At 34.6% G+C, this 21,485-nt stretch overlaps 1 protein-coding gene across 1 annotated transcript in view; it reads right to left on the minus strand.

Moving 5' to 3' along the window:
- Nucleotides 1–21,485, minus strand: part of LRP1B (LDL receptor related protein 1B) — a 2,172,360-nt gene that overhangs the window by 108,155 nt on the left and 2,042,720 nt on the right. The window contains 3 exon segments of the mRNA XM_020984719.1: nt 5,395–5,520; nt 11,882–12,055; nt 14,319–14,435. Of these exon segments, the coding sequence (XP_020840378.1) occupies nt 5,395–5,520; nt 11,882–12,055; nt 14,319–14,435 (417 nt within the window).

Raw genomic sequence — 21,485 nt, forward strand, 5'->3', positions numbered from 1 at the left:
TAAATCAATCTAATTTGGGAACCCAAAACATAAGCTTTGGGTGGAACCCAAAACATAAGCTTTGGGTGGAACTCAAAACAGGAGCTTTGGGTGGATCCAAAACCATACCTAAGTAGATTCAAAACAAGCACTGAGTGGGATCTAAATATTCCTTACAGCCATCTCAAAAGCTTTTTTAAGGTTAGCCTGACCTCCACAGTAAGCTTTTGAGTCAATTTTCTAGCCACATAAAGCAGGGTTCAAGCAATATTAATAAATGATAAATAATAAAGTATTTTCCCCATAGTCTCTTTCTACCTTCACAGGCTTCCAGACTTATTCCCCTTAACATACTCCATGATTCAATGGCATTGATCTCCTTGCTGTTTCTCCCACAAGACACTGCATCTCCTGACACCAGGCATATTCTCTGGCTGTACCCCATTCCTGGAGTGCTCTCCCTCCTCATCTTCACTGCCTGTGTTAACTTCAAGTCCCAGCTAAAATTCTTCCTTTCACAGGAAGCCTTTCTTGATCCCCCTTACATCTAGTGACTTTCCTGCTAATTATTTCCAATTTATCCTATATTTAACCTGTCTGTACATAGTCATTTATATGTTGTCTCCTTTATTAGATTGTGATTGTCCTGAGAGCCAGAACTGTCTGTTGCTTCCCCCCCCCATATACTATGCACTTAGCACAGTGGATGGCACATTGTAATTGTTGTTGTTGTTATTGTTGTTCAGTTGTGTCCCATTATGACCCTGCAGACAGCATCACATCAATACTGCCTATGGGATTATTTTGGCAAAGATACAAGAATGGTTCACCATTTTTTTCTTTAGTGGATTAAGGCAAACAGGGGTCAAGTTATTTGCCCAGGGTCACATAGCTAGTAAGTGTCTGAGACTAGATTTCAACTCAAGTCTTCCTGACTCTAGGTCTAGCACTCTATCCACTGAGCCACATAGCTGCCTCTATATTGGCACATATGAGATGCTTGATAAATGCTTGTTACCTGACTGACTCAACACAAGCAAAGTATTAATGTTAGTAATAATTCAAACTATTCAGGAATATATTGGCAGAAAACTGGAAATCCTAGCCATTCTGATTATGCCATTGAGTAGAGTCATAATTTTGAGCAATTTTCATTTAGTTTAACTCAAGAAAATTAGTTGGACCTATTCTCCAAACTGTGCTGCTGCCAGGCTTGTAGCCATGAACTATAAGGCTTTCTCTAAAGGAAGTTGATATCGTCTGATGGACAACAAAGAAAGCATTTGGTAGAAAATAAGTAGTTTATATCTTCTGCTAAATTGAGTTCTATACATATGTATATAATTCAATGTCCTTGAATAATCAGTTTTGATTCTTCTTCACTATATATATATATATATATATATATATATACACATACATATATATATACATATACACACACATACACACACACACACACATATATATATGCATGAGAGAAGCATTTTAAATAAAGGTACATATTAATGATTTTTGCTGAATTGAATTATTTAATTAATTGATGCTATTCAACTCACAGAAAGGCCATTTCTATCATCATAATGGAAGATGATTTTGAGAATTGGGAACAACTGTCTATCAGATCATCCTGCTATACAGGTATACTATGGTAACTGGTAAGACCAGAGATCATATTCAGTATACTTAGAATTGTTCTTTTGTTGGTTTTATAGACTGAGATTCTTTACAAATATCTGCTCATATCATTCATTACCAAAGAGGGATGTCAAATGTCTTGTTATGTAGATGTGATAAGGTTTTTTTTGTCTTTTTTCATAATGAGCAAATTTGTGACAAGTATTTTGTCTCTTTACCTGACCCCCACCATCTAACTCACAAGGAGAATGAAACCAACTGAGAACCATATTCTGCTAGGTAATTCACAAAGATGGAGAAATCCACTGAAGCAGTAATGTGTTAATATTGTAAGAGTTAATGTTCATCACATATTTCTAACTCACCAGTAAGAAATTATCTAATATGCAATAACTACTTAGGGCTGTTTAAAAGGGAAACATTTTAGAACTAGAGTATTATTATCCATGTTGGTATTATAATTAAGGAAGCATTCATATTTAGCTACAGTTTAAGTGAAATTTCTGCATGTTGTTACATATGCTTTTCTATGATATGTAACATTAAGCAATGGAAAATTTAAAAATATAGCACTGTCTGATGAAACAAAAGTGGTATTATATTCATCTACAAACTGCAGTAATACTCCTATGATGAAAAAACAAGGCTGCTTTTGTCAATAACCAAATTACCCCCAAAGATCAGCTCTAGCAATTATAATCAACTCTAGGAGAGAACAGATGAACATTTTTCTAAGGATGAGTAAGATTTGAAATTCAAATTTTTTTCCATGAGGATTAGTAATACTCAATGGGCTAATCAGTTAACAATAGCAACTAGAGAAAGGTAGGTGATTATAATGAGCTGTAAAATGTGGCTATATAAAATTTTAATGATAGAAAAATTAATTTATATTGATCTGTGCCATCAATAATTCTAAAATTCACATACTTTGATTTTAAATTCAAGATGTCCAAGTTCTGTCTCTTATAAAAATCACATGGGTAGAAGACCATTGAAGTTTGTTAAATTTAGTATTTTCTTTAATGGCAAGCACGAGCTTTGAGGGTTCTGAGATAGGAGTGTTTTGGCCACTCTCTCAATTAGGAAAGTTGCTTTAAATCACTCATTCTATTAATCTGACATTTGGACATTCTAACTCCTCAGCCTCAACCGTGAGAACTTGAAAACTGAGTGTGTGTGTGTGTGTGTGTGTGTGTGTGTGTGTGTGTGCATGTGTGTGTGTAGGGAGGGAGATAAATGTTTCTTCTTTTTGCCTATTTCATAGTGACAGAAAGAGCTTACTTTGGTGGAGGTAATAGTGGATGGTGTGCTGGGCCTGGAGTCAAAAAGATTCTTCTTCTTGAGTTCAAATCTGGCCTCAGATACTTACTATCTATGTGACCTTGGGCAAGTCCCTTAATCCTGTTTGCCTCAGTTTCCTCATTTGTAAAATGAGCTGGAGAAGGAAATGACAAACCATGACAGTGTCTTTGCTAAGAAGACCTGAAGTGGGATCATGAAAAGTCAGACATAACTGAAATGACTGAACAACAAATAGAATAAATATGCCTAACATTAAGAATCATTATTATTATCAAGAGCAATCATTTATTAAATACCTCTAGCTATGTTTGATAAAATCTACATGCAAATATAATTTTGGTAAGCCACAATCACATTTTCAATGCTCCACAGAAACTTGCTATTGAATACAGCTACAGTGAATGCTTTCAAGAAGTAAAAAAAAAATCCTTTCACAATGTAACTAATGATGATTTACATTAATATTTTCCTAAATTTGGTCTTTCTTAAAGTGTCTAGAATTTGAAGTGGCATGAAGCAATGATGGTCATTTATACTGATATTCCTTTTTCCACAGGATACTAAACTTATTGCTTGATTAAAGGAAAATTTTGGTATCCCTTGGGGAGGGGCACTGCCAGGCCTTCTCTTAATGTGGAAGTATAACTACATGTACCACTTAATTAGAGGTCTTGGGAATCCCTGAATAACTCATTGAGGTCTCTTCTAACATTGATGTCTTGTGATCTCCAAGAACTGGTCATCCAGCTTCTGTTTGAAGACACCCAATGAGAAGGCAATCACTACTTTCCAAGGTATACCATTTATCTTTTAGAGAGCTAAAACTGTTAGGCAATTTCCCTTAGATTAAACCTAAAACTATCCACTTTACCTATTACTCTTAGTTCTACCCTCAGGTCAAGCAGACCAAATATAATCCTTCTTTCATATTACAGCCCATAAAATCTTGAAATCCTCTCATGCTGTTCCATCAAGTCTCTCTTCCCTGGAGTAAACATATCTGGTTCCTTCAACTAAACTTGCACTAGCAGGTTCTATAGTTCTTTCATCATCCTTTTTGCCATTTTCTGGACACATTTCCATGTGATAATGTCTTTCTTAAAACATAGTCCCCAGACCTGAACACTGTTTGGGTCTAAGAAGAGTGCTAGCCTTGTTGGCTACCAAGTTATCCTGTTGAATCATATAGAATCTATACAATTCACTAAAATTCCAAGAAAGGTTTTATGGGAACATTTCTCAAGCCATGCCTTCATAATCTTATATTTTTGAAGTCTGTTTTTTTTTTCTTTTTTGAACTTCAGGATAAGACTTTAATTTATGTATAGAACATTTAATCTTCTTTAATTCTGACCACTGGGATGGCCTCTTTAGATTTTCTTGGATTTAGACTCAGTCATCTAACGTGTAAGTTATGCCTCATCCCAAGCTTTGTGTAATAAGTAAATTTATCAAATATTCCATCTGTGTACTGGAGATCTCGTTCAAAGCTGACATCTTCCCATTAATGTCTACTCATTGTCCCTAGTCATTCAAATGGTTCAAAATCTACCACATGTAGTACTATGTAGACCATTTATTTCCCTTATTTTTTTTTCTCACAAGAATGAACAATTTTGTTAAAACAATGTTTTTGCTTCAGATCTGTATGCTCTTAGGAATTTTCTTTTGTTGAGGGGAAATGACTAAGATCTTAGAACTGTGCCATTCAAACACTTGTTGTCTGTAAAGCATCCTCCATCATTATTCCCCCAATACCAGAATCATTCTATGAATAGTGTATTAGGATCCAGAATATACAGCATCTCTCACTTTCTTGCTATGCAGGTCATAACTTTTACACTATTTGAATTATTTTCTATTCTTACTCACCCCATTACTCTCTGCATCACTTTAATTACTTTGACCACAGATTAAACTCTTGGTACACATTCGTTCTCAGGGCAACCCATCTTACACTCCCAAGAAACTGTCAACAAACATTTAAGAGATCATCTCTTGTCACCAATCAAAACACATTATGGTCAGTGTTGAGAACATCTTGACACTCTTTTTGGCCCAAAAAGAAATTAACATTTACAAGCAACTATAATTTCCCTTCCCCCTTTGCCTTTCAGGTAAACCTTCCAGATTTGTTCTTTGACTTTACCTTCCTTACAATCTAAAAATGAGTTTCATGCAAGAGTCTACTAAACCTATTTTTTTGTTCGAGTTTTTGACACTAATTATTATAGTACAATTGTACTCATATTAGATGCACATAAATGCCAGTTAAATAAATATGAAATGAGTTGACAGAAAATAGAAACACTGAAAAAGAAAAATTAATGTTATTAAACATCGGCACTTGAGAGCCACTCAATAACAAGAATTCTCAACTGATATCTGGTTTGATGGCATTTTCCTTTATTTTATTAACTGATTAATTTATCTTAAAATGTGTTACTTTCCCAAAGACTACAATATACCTACCTAATAGGCTCTCATCATTGCAGGTTCCATTAATCAAGGATTTCCCTTCTGGGCACACACAGGTAGCCCCAGAAGGATTAAGTAAACAGAGGAATTCACACGTTAAATCCAAACATGGATTGGGTACTGAATGAAAACAAAATAAAAAAAATATGCATGAATATAATTACTTTAGGTTATGATAATATTTCACTGAAGTTTAAATACAGCCACTTTAAATCTTTTTTTCATATATTTCAAAAATTATACTGTCCTTCATATTGCAAGAGAAAGAACTAACCCAACATCAGTGTAAGATGTACTAGCTGCTTTTTGCCAAAGCAGGTATGGGTTTTTCCTGAGTTACCCACACTCATTTGCTGTTCTTTGTGACTTACTTTGTAAGTATCTGTAAGGCAGTTGGCTAGTGGAGCAAAGCTAACAAGCCAAATAATTTCTATTCAGCTGAAGCTTTAACCAAATAAAATTACTTGTCACAAGTATTTGCATAGTTAAAAATCCAAGAATTTTCTTCACTTACGAATTAGTGTATCAAAAAGTATTTATTAGTTGAACAGTATTTAACAATTTTTTTCTTTCCATATGGACATATATTTTTTAATCTGATACTTATCCAGTTGCCTTCTTCTGTATGTATTGCCAAATAGGTACTTGGCATGCATCTTAGATATAGGGACTTCTGCTCGGGCAAAACTGGACTAGATAATTCTGAGGGACCCCTTAGCACTGAGATTTTTTGTAATTCTATGATCCTACACTGAATGTATCTTACCATTCATTAGATTGAGAAGGAAAAAGAGCCTGGGAGGATTTCTAAGTGAATGATGTTCTTCCTCTTAGAAACACTATTCAAGCATTAAGCCCCATAGATGTTTGGGGAAGACAATTTATATCTGAGGGCATAATCTTTTCTATCAGAACACAGATCATGATCAATTGGCAAGAAGTGGCATTATTAAAAATCACTGACTACCTCATCTCCTGCTGGTTGAGAAGCCGCAAAGTTTCTAATCTTCACAAAAACTCTGTTTCAGTTAATAATGTGTGTGTGTGTGTGTGTGTGTTTGTGTGTTGTGTGTGTTTTATTTATTTAATGATTGACTGATTGATTAGGAAATTCCTAATGAGGAAGCTTTTTACCATTGCAGACTAGCAACTACTCTTCAACTTCCAGTTTTAGAGAGTTGCCCTGGTAATAACTTATTTTACTGAAATTAATTTCCTTTGCTTAGTCAATAGACACTGAATGAATGAATGAATGCATGAATGAAAAAACACTTACTAAATAAACACTATATGTTAAGCACCATATTAAGTGCTAGGGATATAAATAAAAGCTGTCATTTACATTTGCTAAAATGTTTTGGGACTATTTTATAAGGCTGTATCCAGCATACCAAAAAGATGTCATTTGAATTCATTTAAGATTAAAATTGAAGTCCAAGACATGTGAGGGTGATAATGAACACCTAGCTGTTTTAAATGAACTTGAATGTCCAGAGACTAAAGTCTTAATCTCTTGGGCATTACTGAGTATAAATATAGAGAAAAAGAAACGTTTATAGATGTAATCATGCAATGTCAATCATTTTTGAGGAATTATTGAAAATGGGAGAAGTACTGGAAGACACTTGGATGAATCCTGGATAACCATTGCCACAACTTGCAAAAGGAGAAAAGTGAATCCTAAAAACTGTAGATCAATTTGCTAATCCCCAGCAAAATTCTAGAACACATTATTAAATCTGTTTTGAAAACATCAATAACTATTGACCCAAAATGTATGCTTTCTCCTCTTTAGGAAATATTTGTAAGGTTGATCTATGTATGTATCAATGGTATCCTTGATGAAATGTTAAGAAGAGAACAGGCAGGTCTTCATGAATGATTTTCTATAGCAGACCCACAGATTTATAATCTTGAAATTGCCTCAAATGTACATAAAATACACAATTTAGCTGTGCTTATTGAATATGTATTATAAATAACCATTTGTTTCAGTAGAGTAAAACTCTCTTCCAACAAGGAGACTTTCTTGTCTATATTAGGAGCATACAAACTCTTTTGATAAAGGCAGCCAAAAGATTGTGAATATTAATTCAATTCGACAACAACAAAAAACAAACATTTATTGAAGACCACAATGTTCTACGTGCAAGGGATTTGAAGACAGATAATGGAAGCTTCAAGGAACTTCTATTCTACTGGGGTCAGTGATAGATACAGTATTGGCCCAGATAAGTTAAAAGGAGATAATTTGAATTGGAGGTAAGTCTAATGATTGATCGAATCATGAAAGGCTTTGGGTCAGAGGTTGTATCTGAACTGGGGAAGGAAGCTAGGGTTTCCAAGAGTGGGAAATGAAAGGAAAACACAGAAATAGGACCTTGGATGATGAATTTAAGAAAAAGCTGGGAAACCATTTTGACTGGAATGCAGAGTTCATGAAAGTGAATAATACTGTCTGGAAAAATTGGTTGAATTGTGATCATAGAGGGGCTTAAGGCCCAGAGTTAAAAGTTTCTAATTTATCAGAAAGGCAATAAAAATCCATGACATTTTTGAGCTGGGAAGTGACATGGCCGATCCTAGGCTTTAAGAAGATTATTTTGACAGCCATATGGAGACTAGACTAGAAAGGGAAGATACTGGAAGCAGGGAGATAATTGAGACCAGATAATTAGATGGAGCCAGAACAGTTGAAAGAGAGCAGGCTATATTGCATGTGGAAAACTGCAGAACTATGTTTAAACGTCCTAAGCCATTATAACAGTTTGGAGTGAGATGAGGTAAGATTGGCTTCAAGTGAAGAGAAATGTTAGAAACAATAGATACTATGAAAGTTGAATGAATAAGCTTAATGGGTAATTATTTTTGGAGGAGAAGAAAGTGTTTAAGATGACTAAAATTGGGATGCAGTATGGAGGCAGTATGTGGAGTTAAGTAGTTTGGTCTAGAACTGAATAAAAGGAAGAAAGTAGTCTCATCTGCAGGTAGGTGACATAGATACTTGACCTGGAGTCAAGAAGAAACCTACTAGTTGTGTGACCCTGGGCAAGTCATTTAATCTCTGTCTTCCTCAGTTTTCTCAACTGTGAAATGAGGACAACAGTAGCACCTACCTTCTCTGGTTGTTGTGAGTATAAGATGAGATGATATTTTTAAAGTGCTTTGCACTAATATTTTAGAAAAGAAAGTGGTAACTAGAAACACTATAGATTTATAATGAACAAGACATGTAAATGTAAATTCATTCTTTTGGGTAAGGTGACCATAAACTGAATTATTTTGGACAGGCCAGAATAATAGAGAGTTAGAGTACATCTCTATTGCAATAAGGGTTTTGACAAAGGCCTTCATGATTTGGTCACGTAATTTCATGATGTGTTTTAGACAAGACAGAACACCATTGGCTGAATAATAGCATAGTTTTGGGTTTTTTAGACTGTTGAACATCATTGAGTCATGTCATTCTGGTGCAAGGTCCATAGTACCATGTCAATGGTGTCTAGACTCATTATCTTGTTCATACCTTTTACTACTTGGATGAAGACAGAAAGGGTAATCTCATCAAATTTGTAGATGGTATAGAGTAAGAGGAACAGTTCCTATTTTGGGTGAGATAATCATAATTTTAAAAGATTTCAATAGGCTGGAACAATGGACCAAAAGTAACAAGCCAGGTAAAAAAGATAAAGATAAAATCCTATAAGGTGACAGATACCATCTAAGACTCCAAAAATCTCTAAAATTTATAAAGTTGAAAAATCATTTGTAAAACATAGGATAGAGGAAAATCTGGTTTGACTGTAGTTCATGTGAAAAAGGACTGATCCTTTCAATTACTTTTTTTTTGCTTAGGCACAAGCAGTATGATACATTTGCCTTAAAAAGGGAGTCAAACTGCATTCATACAAGCATAATTTCTATAACAAGGGAGAAAAAATAACCCTCCTATACTTATATTCTTTAGGTCTGATGCCACATTTTAAGAGGGACAATGACAAAGTAGAATTTACAGACCAGGGAAACCATTATTGTGAGAAATCTGAAAATCATGCCATATAAAGAAAGATAGAAGGAATTGGGGAAAATTAACATAGAGAAATCAAGACTACTATGAGGCATGATAGAAATCTTCAAATACCCTCTGGACCATCATCTGGGAGAAGCAGACTTATTTTGGGCAGCACCAGAGAACTACACTCAGACTTGTGAATATAAGTTACAGAGAGACAGATTTTGGTTGTATATAAGAAAAAAATGATTTTTTTTTTTTGGCTAAGCAATGGGGTTACATGACTTGCCAGTGTCACATAACTAGTGAGTGTTATGTATCTTGAGGCAAGATTTGAACTCAGGTCCTCCTGAATCCAGGATGGGTGTTCTATCCACTATGCCACCGAGCTGCCCCAAAAAACTTTTTAAAGGAAGAAAGCTAATTCTAGCTTAGTTTGTGTATGAGAAACATAGCATACAGAAATAAGAAATTGATGATCCTGCTTCATCCTGTGCTAGTAGGACAATATCTGGAGTACTGTGTTTGGTTCTGACCACTGTATTTTAGGAAGGACATTGTTAAACAATGAGTTGAGAAACCAGGGTGGTGCAGGCTTTGAATGAATTCCATTCTTGGAAGTTGAAAGATCTGAGAATTTGTAGTTGAAAAGATCTAGGAATTTTCAGCCTAGAGAGGAGAAGACTTGGAATGGGGAAACATGATGACTATCTTCATATATTTTAAAATCTGCCATGTGGAAGAGGCATTAAGTTTCTTCTTGGATCCAGAGGAATCCAAGTAGCAGTGGACATATATTGCAAAGAAGTAAATTAAGGTTCACAATAAGCACAGAGTGCGATGGGTTGCTTCAGAAGATAAGGGGTTTCCCCTCATAGAGGTCTTTAGGAAAAGCAGGACACCCATTTATCAGGTATGTTGTATAAAGAATCCCTTTTCAGGTACAGGTTGGACAAGATGACTTCTAAGGCGCCTTCTAACTTTGAAATTCTGTAATTCTGCAATTAGATATATCTAACCAGATTTGTTTTTGAAGCACCATCCTCCCTGTTACTGGAAGTATTCAAGTAGACCCTGGATTAATATTTATTAAGTATATTGTAGAATATAATCCTATGTTAAGGAGGAGGTTAAACTTAAATGACTAGTAAGGTTAAATATTTTATGATTTAAAGTCAAAATGAACTAAGTAAATCCAAGGGTCTTCTGACCCATACCATAGTTTTGTTGGGGGCTCCACATTTTAGGAAGGACATTTGAGAAGCTGGAGCATGTTCAAAAGAGAGTGACCAAGGTCATAAGGGAATTCAAAACCATGATGTATGAAAATTACTTGAGAGAGCTGTAGGTATTTTTTTTCATAAGAACAGATTTAGAAGGCATATAATAAGTTTTAAACAACTGAAAAGCTGCCAGCTAAAGGATGTTTACTTCTGTTCTGCTTGATCTTGATCACCAAAACTAAGAGGAATAAGTAGAAATTATAAGGAAGTATTTTCAGATGAATATAAGAAAGAAATTGCAAATAATTAGATTGTTTTGAGAAGAGAATCTACTTTCTCAAGTGGTAATGAGTTCCCTGCCACCCAAAACCTTTGAGTCAAAGCTGAATGATCACTTGTTGGGAAAATTTACTGAAGGGGTTTTTGTACTTCAGGTAACAGTGAGAGCAGCTGACCTCTTAGGCCCCTTCCAACTGTAAAATTTTATAGAGTTAGGTGAACCATTTCTGCCATACGGTCATTAAAGATAGGAAAATATTCACAATAATGTATATGTCTCTATATACATATACACATACACACATACATTTTTAACCATTCCAAAGCTTATATATGTATTGCTACCTTATACCTATGATTTTTATCTCAGGGAAAGTCAAACAAAGTGATTTACTTGTACCACAATTTATTTAGATAGTTCAAATACTTTTTCAAAATAGTAAGTAATGAATTGTACTTATTTTTCCCTATAGCCACAAAACAAAACATTACATATTTTTAGAAGCTGAGCATTTATTTTTGAAAATATATTTATATTAAAGACATTTTTCATTCCATGTAAGAAAGGTCAAACATTGCAAATTATCCACAACACCGTAAACAGGGGAATCATGATTTAAATGCTTTCACAGTAGGTACCCAGAAGGCCCCAGCCTTTGGTTGAATGAAAATTTTCATTGTCTCCATTATTTCTAGTGAATTTGCTAAGGAAGGCAAAGTTTTCTAGTTTTGCTTATTAGAAATAAGGTAAAATTTGCAATTTATAAAAAGAGTGATATAGTACTATTATTTCACATAAAAACTCATATGGCAATAATGTTGTTGATCATTTTAAAGTGGAGAAATGGATTCACTTTCTTATTCTATGATTTAGAATATATCAATATTTAAAATAAATTTTCTTTGTAAAGCTTGGGACAGAGAATTAATGTGCTAAATATAACCTTACACAAAGCAGAATACTTACAATCTTGCTGTTTATAACGATGAGAGATCAAGGCACCTTTTGTTTTATCAACATTTAAACTTAAGTATTCTACTGAGCCATGGCCGAATTTATGTACTCTAAATACACCAGTTTTAGGTCCTGCTCCATATATGTAATCTTCAAAAATATCAATCCTATGTGGATGTAAAAGTCCTAGCACAACAAAGAAAAAAAAAGGTAATGTGGCATTTTAAAGTTGTATTAATCAATATTGCTGTATTGGTGAGTAAAACATTTTTTAAAATGCGTAAACACCTTATTACTGGTCTTTTAAATCAGGTAATGCTTGCAATATTAACCTCAGATTTGATGGGATTAATTTTTCCCTCTTACCTTCTAATGCCATTTCTAGTTTTAAGTTTAATCTACTATATCCACTGTAGGACACACAAACTAGCAAACAGCTTTTCAAAGAAACAGTTTGTGAAACTAAACATTTAAAAAAATAGAAGACTTTGAGAGAACATGAGCATTATTACCTTTGTTATCGTCATCATGAACTACTTCTTAAAGAACTATTATATCTACATAATAATTTTCTAGTTATTATGGGTTCAGAAAGTAAGGAGAATTTTGATGTTCCTCCAAAGGTTAAAAAAATAGTGGGTTGAAAAATTAAGAACTTGGTGTTTTAGATTGTCTTAATGACCTTTGATTAATGACTTTAACTTAATGATTTTAATTTCATGGCTGATTTAAACTATAGTCAGTTTTTTAAAAAAAAAGAGATTTTGAGTTAGGTCCTGTTCCTATTCTTCAGGAGATTTTAATCTAAATGATATAGGCAAGAAAAATTATAACTGCTACATATTCATATATATATATATATATACATATATATATATATATTTACACAGATAAATGCATATATACATATGCATGTTTGTATGTATGCCATACTGGTATGAACACAGACCAAGTCCAGTGTCAGATACACTATGTAACTTGTTTGGGGTAGGATTATCAGCTGGACTTACATTGCATTCAAGTCAAATTTTGAGGGGAAAAAAATCAATATGGTATATGTGTTACCTTTGTGTTTTGTCTTCAGTTAATGTTTTACTTTGCTCAATGACCCTGAGTAGGGGAAAAAATCATTATCTCTGTAACAAACCATACACAAGGATATATATATATATATGACAACAGAAATCTATGTGTGCACACTAAAGCTTAATAGATAGCATTGATTGTCCCACATCACATTTTTTGTCTTAGAAAATATGTCTGAAAAAAAGCAATTTAATTCATCTAATATTTATCTGGTTTTTATTTTTATAACTACTAACCAGATAGCAATCTTGATCTTTTCCAAAATTTTCTGTAATTTTAAAGGCATCATTTAATTATATTTTTTATCTTTTAAAAAAATAGCTAAAACGAAAGCTTACAATAGTGTTACTCTGTTACAAAGATGAAATTTTTTTCTCCCTTTCAGTCAAAGAAAATATTAAATAAGAATAAAATTTGAGGAAAAAATTAATTTTTCTTCATAAAATATATTTATTATTCAAATCAGCCTTTTAAAATTATCAAGTGGTTCATGTTAAAAATTTATTTTTAAAAGTTCACAACAAATATTAGAATACATCCTTCAGTTTCATATTACAAAGTTAAAGAGCAGGGGAAAGTTAGAGACCCAAGGATATAGATGAAGAGAAAGAAGGGTGAGGGAAGAGAGGAAGAGGAAGGGAAAGGAAGAGGTGAGGTGGCTGGTGAAGGCAAAGGAGAGGAGAAAGGTGCTAAGGAAGGAGAGAGAAGGTGGAAGGGAGAAAAAACAGAAGGAAGGGGAATGGGGTATGGGGAAGTTGAAGGAGGAGCAAGAAGAGAGAGAATGAAGGAAGAGACCTAATAATGACCAACACTAGGCTTTGAAAATAACAATTGGCTAATTTACCACTCTTCTCTATTCTTAAACGATTGACTGAAACCTTAAGAGGCTCTATTCCGAAAAGAAAAAAGCCACAGAAAGTCATCATTTAAATGTTTTCTGTAATTTAGCATTGTCTAACAGAAGAGTATCACTAAATATAGTCAGTGTAAAAACTGGCTTCATCCTCTTTTGTTTGTGTATTGTCTAGGGCAGGAAAAATATAATTTTATTAAACTTTAGTTTCATAGAGTTAGAGTTAGAAGGTGATTTACAGGTCATCTAGTCTACTTTCTCAATTTATAGGTGAACAAATTAAAGCCCAGAAATTTGTATAGCAATTTGTGCAAGGTTCCAGCAATCCAGAATTCAAACTCAGCTCCTGCGACTCCAAAGCTAACGTCTTTCCTCGGACCCAGGCTGTGAGACTGAGGGTGTACATGTTGCTTTTGAAGAAGTCCAGAATTTAGGTCCATACAAGTTCTTATGAACTAGATTCTGTCTAATTTGGTTTCAAAACACAAATAATGGAAACATTCTACAAACCTTGTTTGCTGCTCACAGAAACTACTGAATCGGAGCCATCAAAAAGAACGCTGCCAATGACAGATAGCTCAAAGTCAGCCCAATATATGCGTTGACTGAACTGATCAACAGCCAGCCCTGCGAAATAAACATATGAGAAGAAATGAAGAAATATATCTGAAATAATTTTAGAAATTAGTGTTCTTTCCCACCCGGCCTCCCAAACATCCATTTCTAACTATGAATGACATTATTCCCTCAGGCATCAAAGAATTAGATTTTTCCATCTGTCTCCTCGTACAGTGGAATTTAGAAAGTCCTGATTCATTCAATATTTCACACATAGGCACGCATTTTAAATATTTATTCCTTTGCCTGACTAGCAATAGCCAACAACCAGTGCAAGAGTGAGAAAAAGGTCATCCCTAGAATATCAATTTTCCTTCACATCTACTTATTACTTATGACTTCATTGTTACCATCTTGGTGAGGATAAAGGAACTATAATGTTTCTATCTTATCTGTAAAATAAATATCAGAACCTATTATATAACATATTACAGAAATATAGGAAAGATTTATAATTTTGTCAGTGAGGGGAGCTCTTGATAAGAGAATTTCCTGAGGTATATAGTGGTTAAGTGAATTGCCTTGATTCACACTACGAAGAAGCATCACAGGTAGGATACGAACCCTGGCTTTTCTGGCTCTCTCTCTCTCTATTACTCATGATAGAAAATAATAGCTTTTGAATTGGGTTCCTTTTGGACCTCCTTAATCAGCACTGAATTGCCCCAAATCACACTGAAAAGCTCTAGTGTCATCCACAAAGTACAGATCTCCAAGAGTAGTTTTATAGTGGGACTCAAGTATATGTTTTGTGGTTCAATATTGAAGAGTGTCCATATCAAGGACAAGATGAATAGCCAAGTAATTAATGGAGGTCCTTGTTACACTGCAATCATCAACTTGTTGAAATTAGCTTTTAAAATGCAACTGCTCAGAAACTTCTAGTGGCTCTCAATGGTGGTAGCCCAATGTATGTAAACTTCTCTGTTTGACATTTAAATCCTTTACAGCCTGGCTCAAGCCCGCCTTGTGAGGTTGATCCCTTTTTGTTATTTCTCCCACACAACATTCCACATCCTCTACTTCTATGCCTTGGCAGAGGCCACTCCTCAGGCCTGGAATGCAGTCCCCTCTCAGCTTCATCTCTCAGACTCTCTAGTCTCAGTCAAAGGTGAGTGTGAGCATCACCTCCTGTGTAAGGACTTTATGGTCCGCAGTTGTCTGCAACCCTGTGAAATTAATTTGTATTTGTTTCATATGCATTATTTATTTATTTATTTATATGTGTAGTTCTTATTTCCTCTGAAAGACTGTCAGCTTCTTGAGGGTAGGGACTGTTTCCTTTTTTTGTTTTTGAATTTCTAGCATTTAACACAGCACCTGGCACATAAAAGATGCTCAATATAAACGCTTACTGATTGATTTTATTTGAAATAGGCATCGTATTTGCTTTATAGTTATTAATGTTAGTGATTGATACCTTGATGGAACTGTTAAAAGAATATGTGAACTTCACATTTCTGAATTTTATAAGGACCTAATCTCAAATATCTCCACAAAATGTCAAACATAGTTGAAAAATAGAATTGCCTTTAAGCTACTGATTACCTACCCAGCCTTTACAATAGATGTGACAATAATTTCCCAAGTCATTTTTCCATTCATTCTTTCCTTCCATAGATATTATTAGCCTTTAGCTATGATATACAACTACTTTGAATATATTAGGCAGTTAGGGCCACCAAACATGGCAACGAACCAACAGAATCATTAGCTGTACAGTCACAATTTGTCTACCTAACAAGGGACTGTGCTAAGAGATATTCCTTAGTTTCTGGTAATTGTGTCTCCATGTACAATTGTGTCTCTCACAAGAGAACATAAGCCTCTTGAGAGCAGGGCTTTATTTTACCTTTGTCTTTGGATCCTTAGCATCTACCATAGTATCTGGAACATAGTTGGTTCTTATTAAATGCTTTTTGATTAGTTATCTGGAAGGACCCTGACTCTTCAACTGCACTGAAAATTATAGTAGAAAAATTTGTAATTGAATCCTCTTCTCAGTATGTAGAAAGAATTAAAAATAGCCAATCTAAATCACTGCTTTTTCCAAGAACCTAGTATGACATTCAGATATACTGCCTAACTAGCCTCATAACAATAATTTGGTAGATAAACCAACTGGCTCATGTTTTCTTGGTAATTGTTTAGTGATTAATTGCTACTTGGAGACATATTCAAAGTGCCTTGAAGCTAAAACATGTGAATCAGGAAATGACACATTTCCTATGATTTTTATTATATTTTAGATCAGTTGTATAAGAATAGTTGAAAGTATTTTTCTTTTTAATAATAACTATTGTGGTCAGTCGACACATCAAAAAACTATCTGAAAAAAGACTTTTTTTTTCCTTTAGAAAAAATAAAATTTCTGGTCAAGGAAGAGGTAGGGAATCTGTTTTCTATATAGTTTAAATGGATGTATCATTTTATCAGCTTCAACAACAACAACAAAGCTCTTAAGTGGCATATGTTATAATTTGATCAAAGTGGTCAAGAAATAGTCATCCACATCAACTTAGGTTATATACTGTATAAGTAGATGGAACTACATCCAGTTTTTTTTAAAGCTTCTGTAACAAAGCTTTTAGATGGATGGCATTTATATTCCAAGAAAGCCACAAATCGATGACTTTGGTTTTTCCTTAAGCTTTTTAATAAAAAAGATAGTCTTTTAAATTAAAAAGTTAATAAAGGAACCCACTAGGTTTTCCTGTTAGAGAGATGGTAGTTAAGTTTGTATGAAAAGGAAACATCACTATTATGAACCTTTTATCTTTAAAATGATGTATCACATTTCCTTTTGTCTTTAATAAAAGTCCAATAATAGTAGCAAAAAAAAAAGTGTTCAATACTCCCGAGTACTCATTCTTATCAGGCCTTGGAATGATGAACATTTGCAACCAATTCAAGAAGAAGATAGAAGATTTAAAATTACGTTCATTACTTGTTCTAGTCGAGCACAATGAAATAACCCTTTGGAAGAAATATAGAAGCTGTAGCTCATTCAATTTTACTATTTCATAATACTGATAATAATTATATGAGTATTTTTAAAAATCTCCTAAGCCACCATCATTAGTTTACTTCAGTCACTTCTGAATCACTTTTTGCAGATTCTGCAATTTTCCATGACACTTATTTTATTTTCCTTCTCCCCTTTCAATTTATATTCCATCTCCCAAACTTGCCAAAAAAAAATCCCCAAAACAAATGTAATTAATAAAACAAAATTTTCTGAGAAATCATTATAAGATTCAAGGGAGTATCCTTAGAGGATAGTAGAATTGCAGAAAGATGACTTAGATTCAATGTCAAGGGAGGATGTAGTATGGTGGGAAGAGCAGTGGACTTGATACAAGACAACATGGTTGCCTAATGCTACCATGTACTAGCTCTTTGCTACTGGACGTAACATTTCACCTTTCTGGGCCCCAGTTTCCCTATCTGTAATTTGAGGCTGTTGGACCAAATGATCTCCAAGTTTCCTTCCAACTTAAATAAATGTGATTATGTTAAAAAAAATGGTCAATATAGTCCAGAAAGCTATACCAATCTATTCATAAATTATGAGACAGGAACCTAGAAGAAATCTGAAAAAGGGAACATGCTTTCCTATAATATTCCCACCCTCATGGTTATTATTGCTTGTGTTTTTAAGAAGTTTGAATATTTCAATCTTTTTTTTTTTTGGTGGGGGGAGATGTGAGGGATAGTTCATCAATTCACAAGAGCCTTTCCCCCAAATGTTTTATAAGCCTCTCCTACAGTGCCTAATATGTTAATTGAATGAATTCATGAATAAATTAACAAAATATTCTTTAAAGTTTAATCTATGCTAGTCCATCAATGACCTTTTGCTTACCAAGAACAAAAGGGTTGAAGGAAAGCAATCAAGCCTCAGAACTGGATTGTTGCCAGATTCATTCTGCATTCATTCAGAAATTGCCACAACAAATTACATGGGTCAGAGAAGGAAACATAAACAACCTACTGGCTATCGAGGGAGGTGGTATTTGGGGATTTGGTTCGTATTATGCTATTCAGTAAATAAACATTTATAAGTATATTAACATCACTGTGCTAGGTATTAGGAGAGGTAAAAAGGTGAAATAAGACAGAAGCCTAACCTGCATAGGAGGCAAAATAAAAAGATAATTGTAAATCAAAGCATTACATGGCAAATGCATTAAAGAGAGTTTTGGGGAGGTCTGTGGGGGAAAGTTGTTACTGATGAGGGTGGAGAGGTGGAACATGGGAAGAATTTTGGAGGTAGAATTCCAGTTTTGTCTTCAAGGGTAGGTAGTAACTCAATTACTAATAAGGGACAAGTCAAGTTAACAAGCACGTAAGTGCCTATGTGTCAGGTACATTGTTCTAAAGTGTGAGGATACAATGAAAATCAAAAATAATCCCTGCTCTGAAGGAGCTCATAATCTAGTGTGGATGACAACATGCTAACAAATAACGTAAAAACAAGATATAAGCAGGAGAAATTGGTGACTGTCTCAGAGGGAAGGCACTAGCATTAAGAGGACCAGGAAAGGCTTCTTCTAGATGGCAGCATTTTGGTTAAGACTTGAAGGCAAGGAATACTATTCCAAGTATAGTGGACAACATGAGCAGATTCAGGCAGAAAAATTCAGAGCATATTTGGAAGTAGAGAGTGGTCTTTTTCGGTTAGAGCAAAAGGTCCATGAAAGGGAGAAATTTAAAATAAGGATAGAAAAGTTGGGTGGCAACAGATTAGGAAAAACCCTGAATGACAAGCAAATGAATTTATATTTCATCCAGGAATAGCTTAAGATCAAGGGAGTAAGGTGTTTTAAGGTAAAAACCATTGATATTTTACAGCAGCAGACCACGGGAGCAACCTCTAAGTATGGAGGCAAGTGAAATTAGAGTAGAGAAAATGGACTAAGAAAATAGAGGCCAAGGGACAAAGAAAGGGCAGTGAGAAAGGTGGACAGAGGTTTAGTTGTGAGTGAGTGTAGAGACCTGCAAGGTCCTGCTCCTTCAATCAAATAGATGGGGTAGTACTGGAGGATAAATGTCAAGAAGGCTAGACATCTCTTTGCCTCTCCCTTACTCAGGGCCCTGAAGCCTAGAGCCCAGAGGTCAAGAAGTGATATCTCAATCAAGGAGAACCTCACATCATAAAAGAAATCAGTTCAATCTCATGGATTTTTCTAGTGATACTCAGCAGCATTGGAGGAATCAGATGTAGAGTCACACACTACAAAACATCAAGGTTGTAAATACTAATTTGAATTCAAGGGAGAATTTCTATAGCAGTGCTTCATTTCTGCAAAGGGGGCTTGCCACAGCAATCTACTGCCTGTTATATGGGAATCATAATTCTGATTATTGGTTTTCACCCCTAAAAGTAGAAAATGCCCATGCTACCTTCTCCAGAATCCTCACCCCTCACCCCTAATAACTCTTCCACCTTTTTGTTCCAAGTCTATTTACCCATAATCGCTTTGTGAATTTCTCTGTGCCCTTTGAAACTCTTACTGCATTGTTCCATTCACTGAAGTCCCCAACTGGAGATTCATCCTTAACTCTTCACTCTTCTTCATTCCCCATATCCTAATTAGTTGTTAATTAACTCTACATCTCTTGTATCCATCTCTTTCTCTATATTCACAGTTCAGGCTTTCTCACTTGGACTGTTGCAATAATTGGTCTGCCTGCTTCAATTTTCTCCTGTCTTTAGTTCATAATCCATACAGCTGCCAAAGCGATATTCTTAAAGTGCAGTATTAAGTGACTTCCTTACTCAAAAATAAACAAACAAAGAAACAAACCCAAAACAAAATGTTTTTCTTCAGGAGCTCCCTATTGCATCTGTGATCTAACACAAATCCATCTATTTGAAAAGACCATTGCAATCTGGGTCTTGGTTACCTTTGTAGGCATATTTCCATTACCCCCTTCCTATTCTAGTAAAATTGGTCTGCTTATAGTTCTATCTTCTTAGTAATCCTGTGTATAAAATATATTCCATTCTCACCTCTGCCTAATACAAGTCATAGCTTTTTTTTCTTTTTATTTCCCTCAGAGCTAACAAGCCAAATAACACTTTTTCCCTGATCCCTCCAGTTGTTCCTCTTGTCACAAAATTATTTTGTATACATATATACATACCTCCATATGTATATGTCCATATGTATGCTCATATATATTTAAATGCAGGTATATTTATATTATTTATAAGTATACATGTTTATGCTGATAGCTCAGAGAGTAAGGACTCTTTTTTGTATGTATTATCAGTGTCTAGCACAATGCCTAGTAAACAAAAAGCACTTAATAAATGCTTATTGAGGTAAAAAACCCCTTGCACCACTGAATTTTTCAACCCATATTCCTTCCAGCCTCCTTACTTCAATAGAAGCTTGACTCTTCCTCTAAGCCATATTATCCTTTTCAACCCTCACCCCTCATGGCTAATCTTCCTAAAGAGGTGAAAATTAGTGGGACATACACTTGCTAACTATTTTTGAATTCAGAGAATTCCTCTACCACAATTTCCCAATGACCTTTTTTCTTCAGAGGGGTTTTTAACCCATTTATACTACCCTTTGCATTGTTGTTATCATCTCCTGACCTCCATATCATTCCCATGACTTTTTCAATGACTTTGTTATTTGACTCAGTTTCCCCTCTCTCTAAGCCATCTTTTGCAATCATGCTGAAGTTGATATTCATGATGATGATGATACTTCTAGCAACTTGGTCATTCCTTCCTCAATTTTAAAAGCTTCCTTCTCCTCTGTACTTCATCAAAATCCTAATATGGCTACACTTTAGCCCTTGCTATTTTTTTTCAGAGCCAGAATTCAGAAACTACATTGTCCATCTTAAAGCTCTTATCCTTCTATCTTTCTTACTCTCAACAAACCTACTCGACTTCTGTACAGAACCTTTAGTTGCCTGTTCTCCTAGTCTACCTCTTTCACTACAGCTTCACTTGCTTCCACATCTGGCCTTGACTCCATCTTCTCTAATACTAATTAGAATCCCTTGGCAGCTAGGTGGCACAGAATAGAAGAG

Source organism: Phascolarctos cinereus, unplaced genomic scaffold, assembly GCF_003287225.1.
Source record: "Phascolarctos cinereus isolate Bilbo 61053 unplaced genomic scaffold, phaCin_HiC Scaffold_726;HRSCAF=1367, whole genome shotgun sequence".
NCBI lineage: Eukaryota > Metazoa > Chordata > Mammalia > Diprotodontia > Phascolarctidae > Phascolarctos > Phascolarctos cinereus.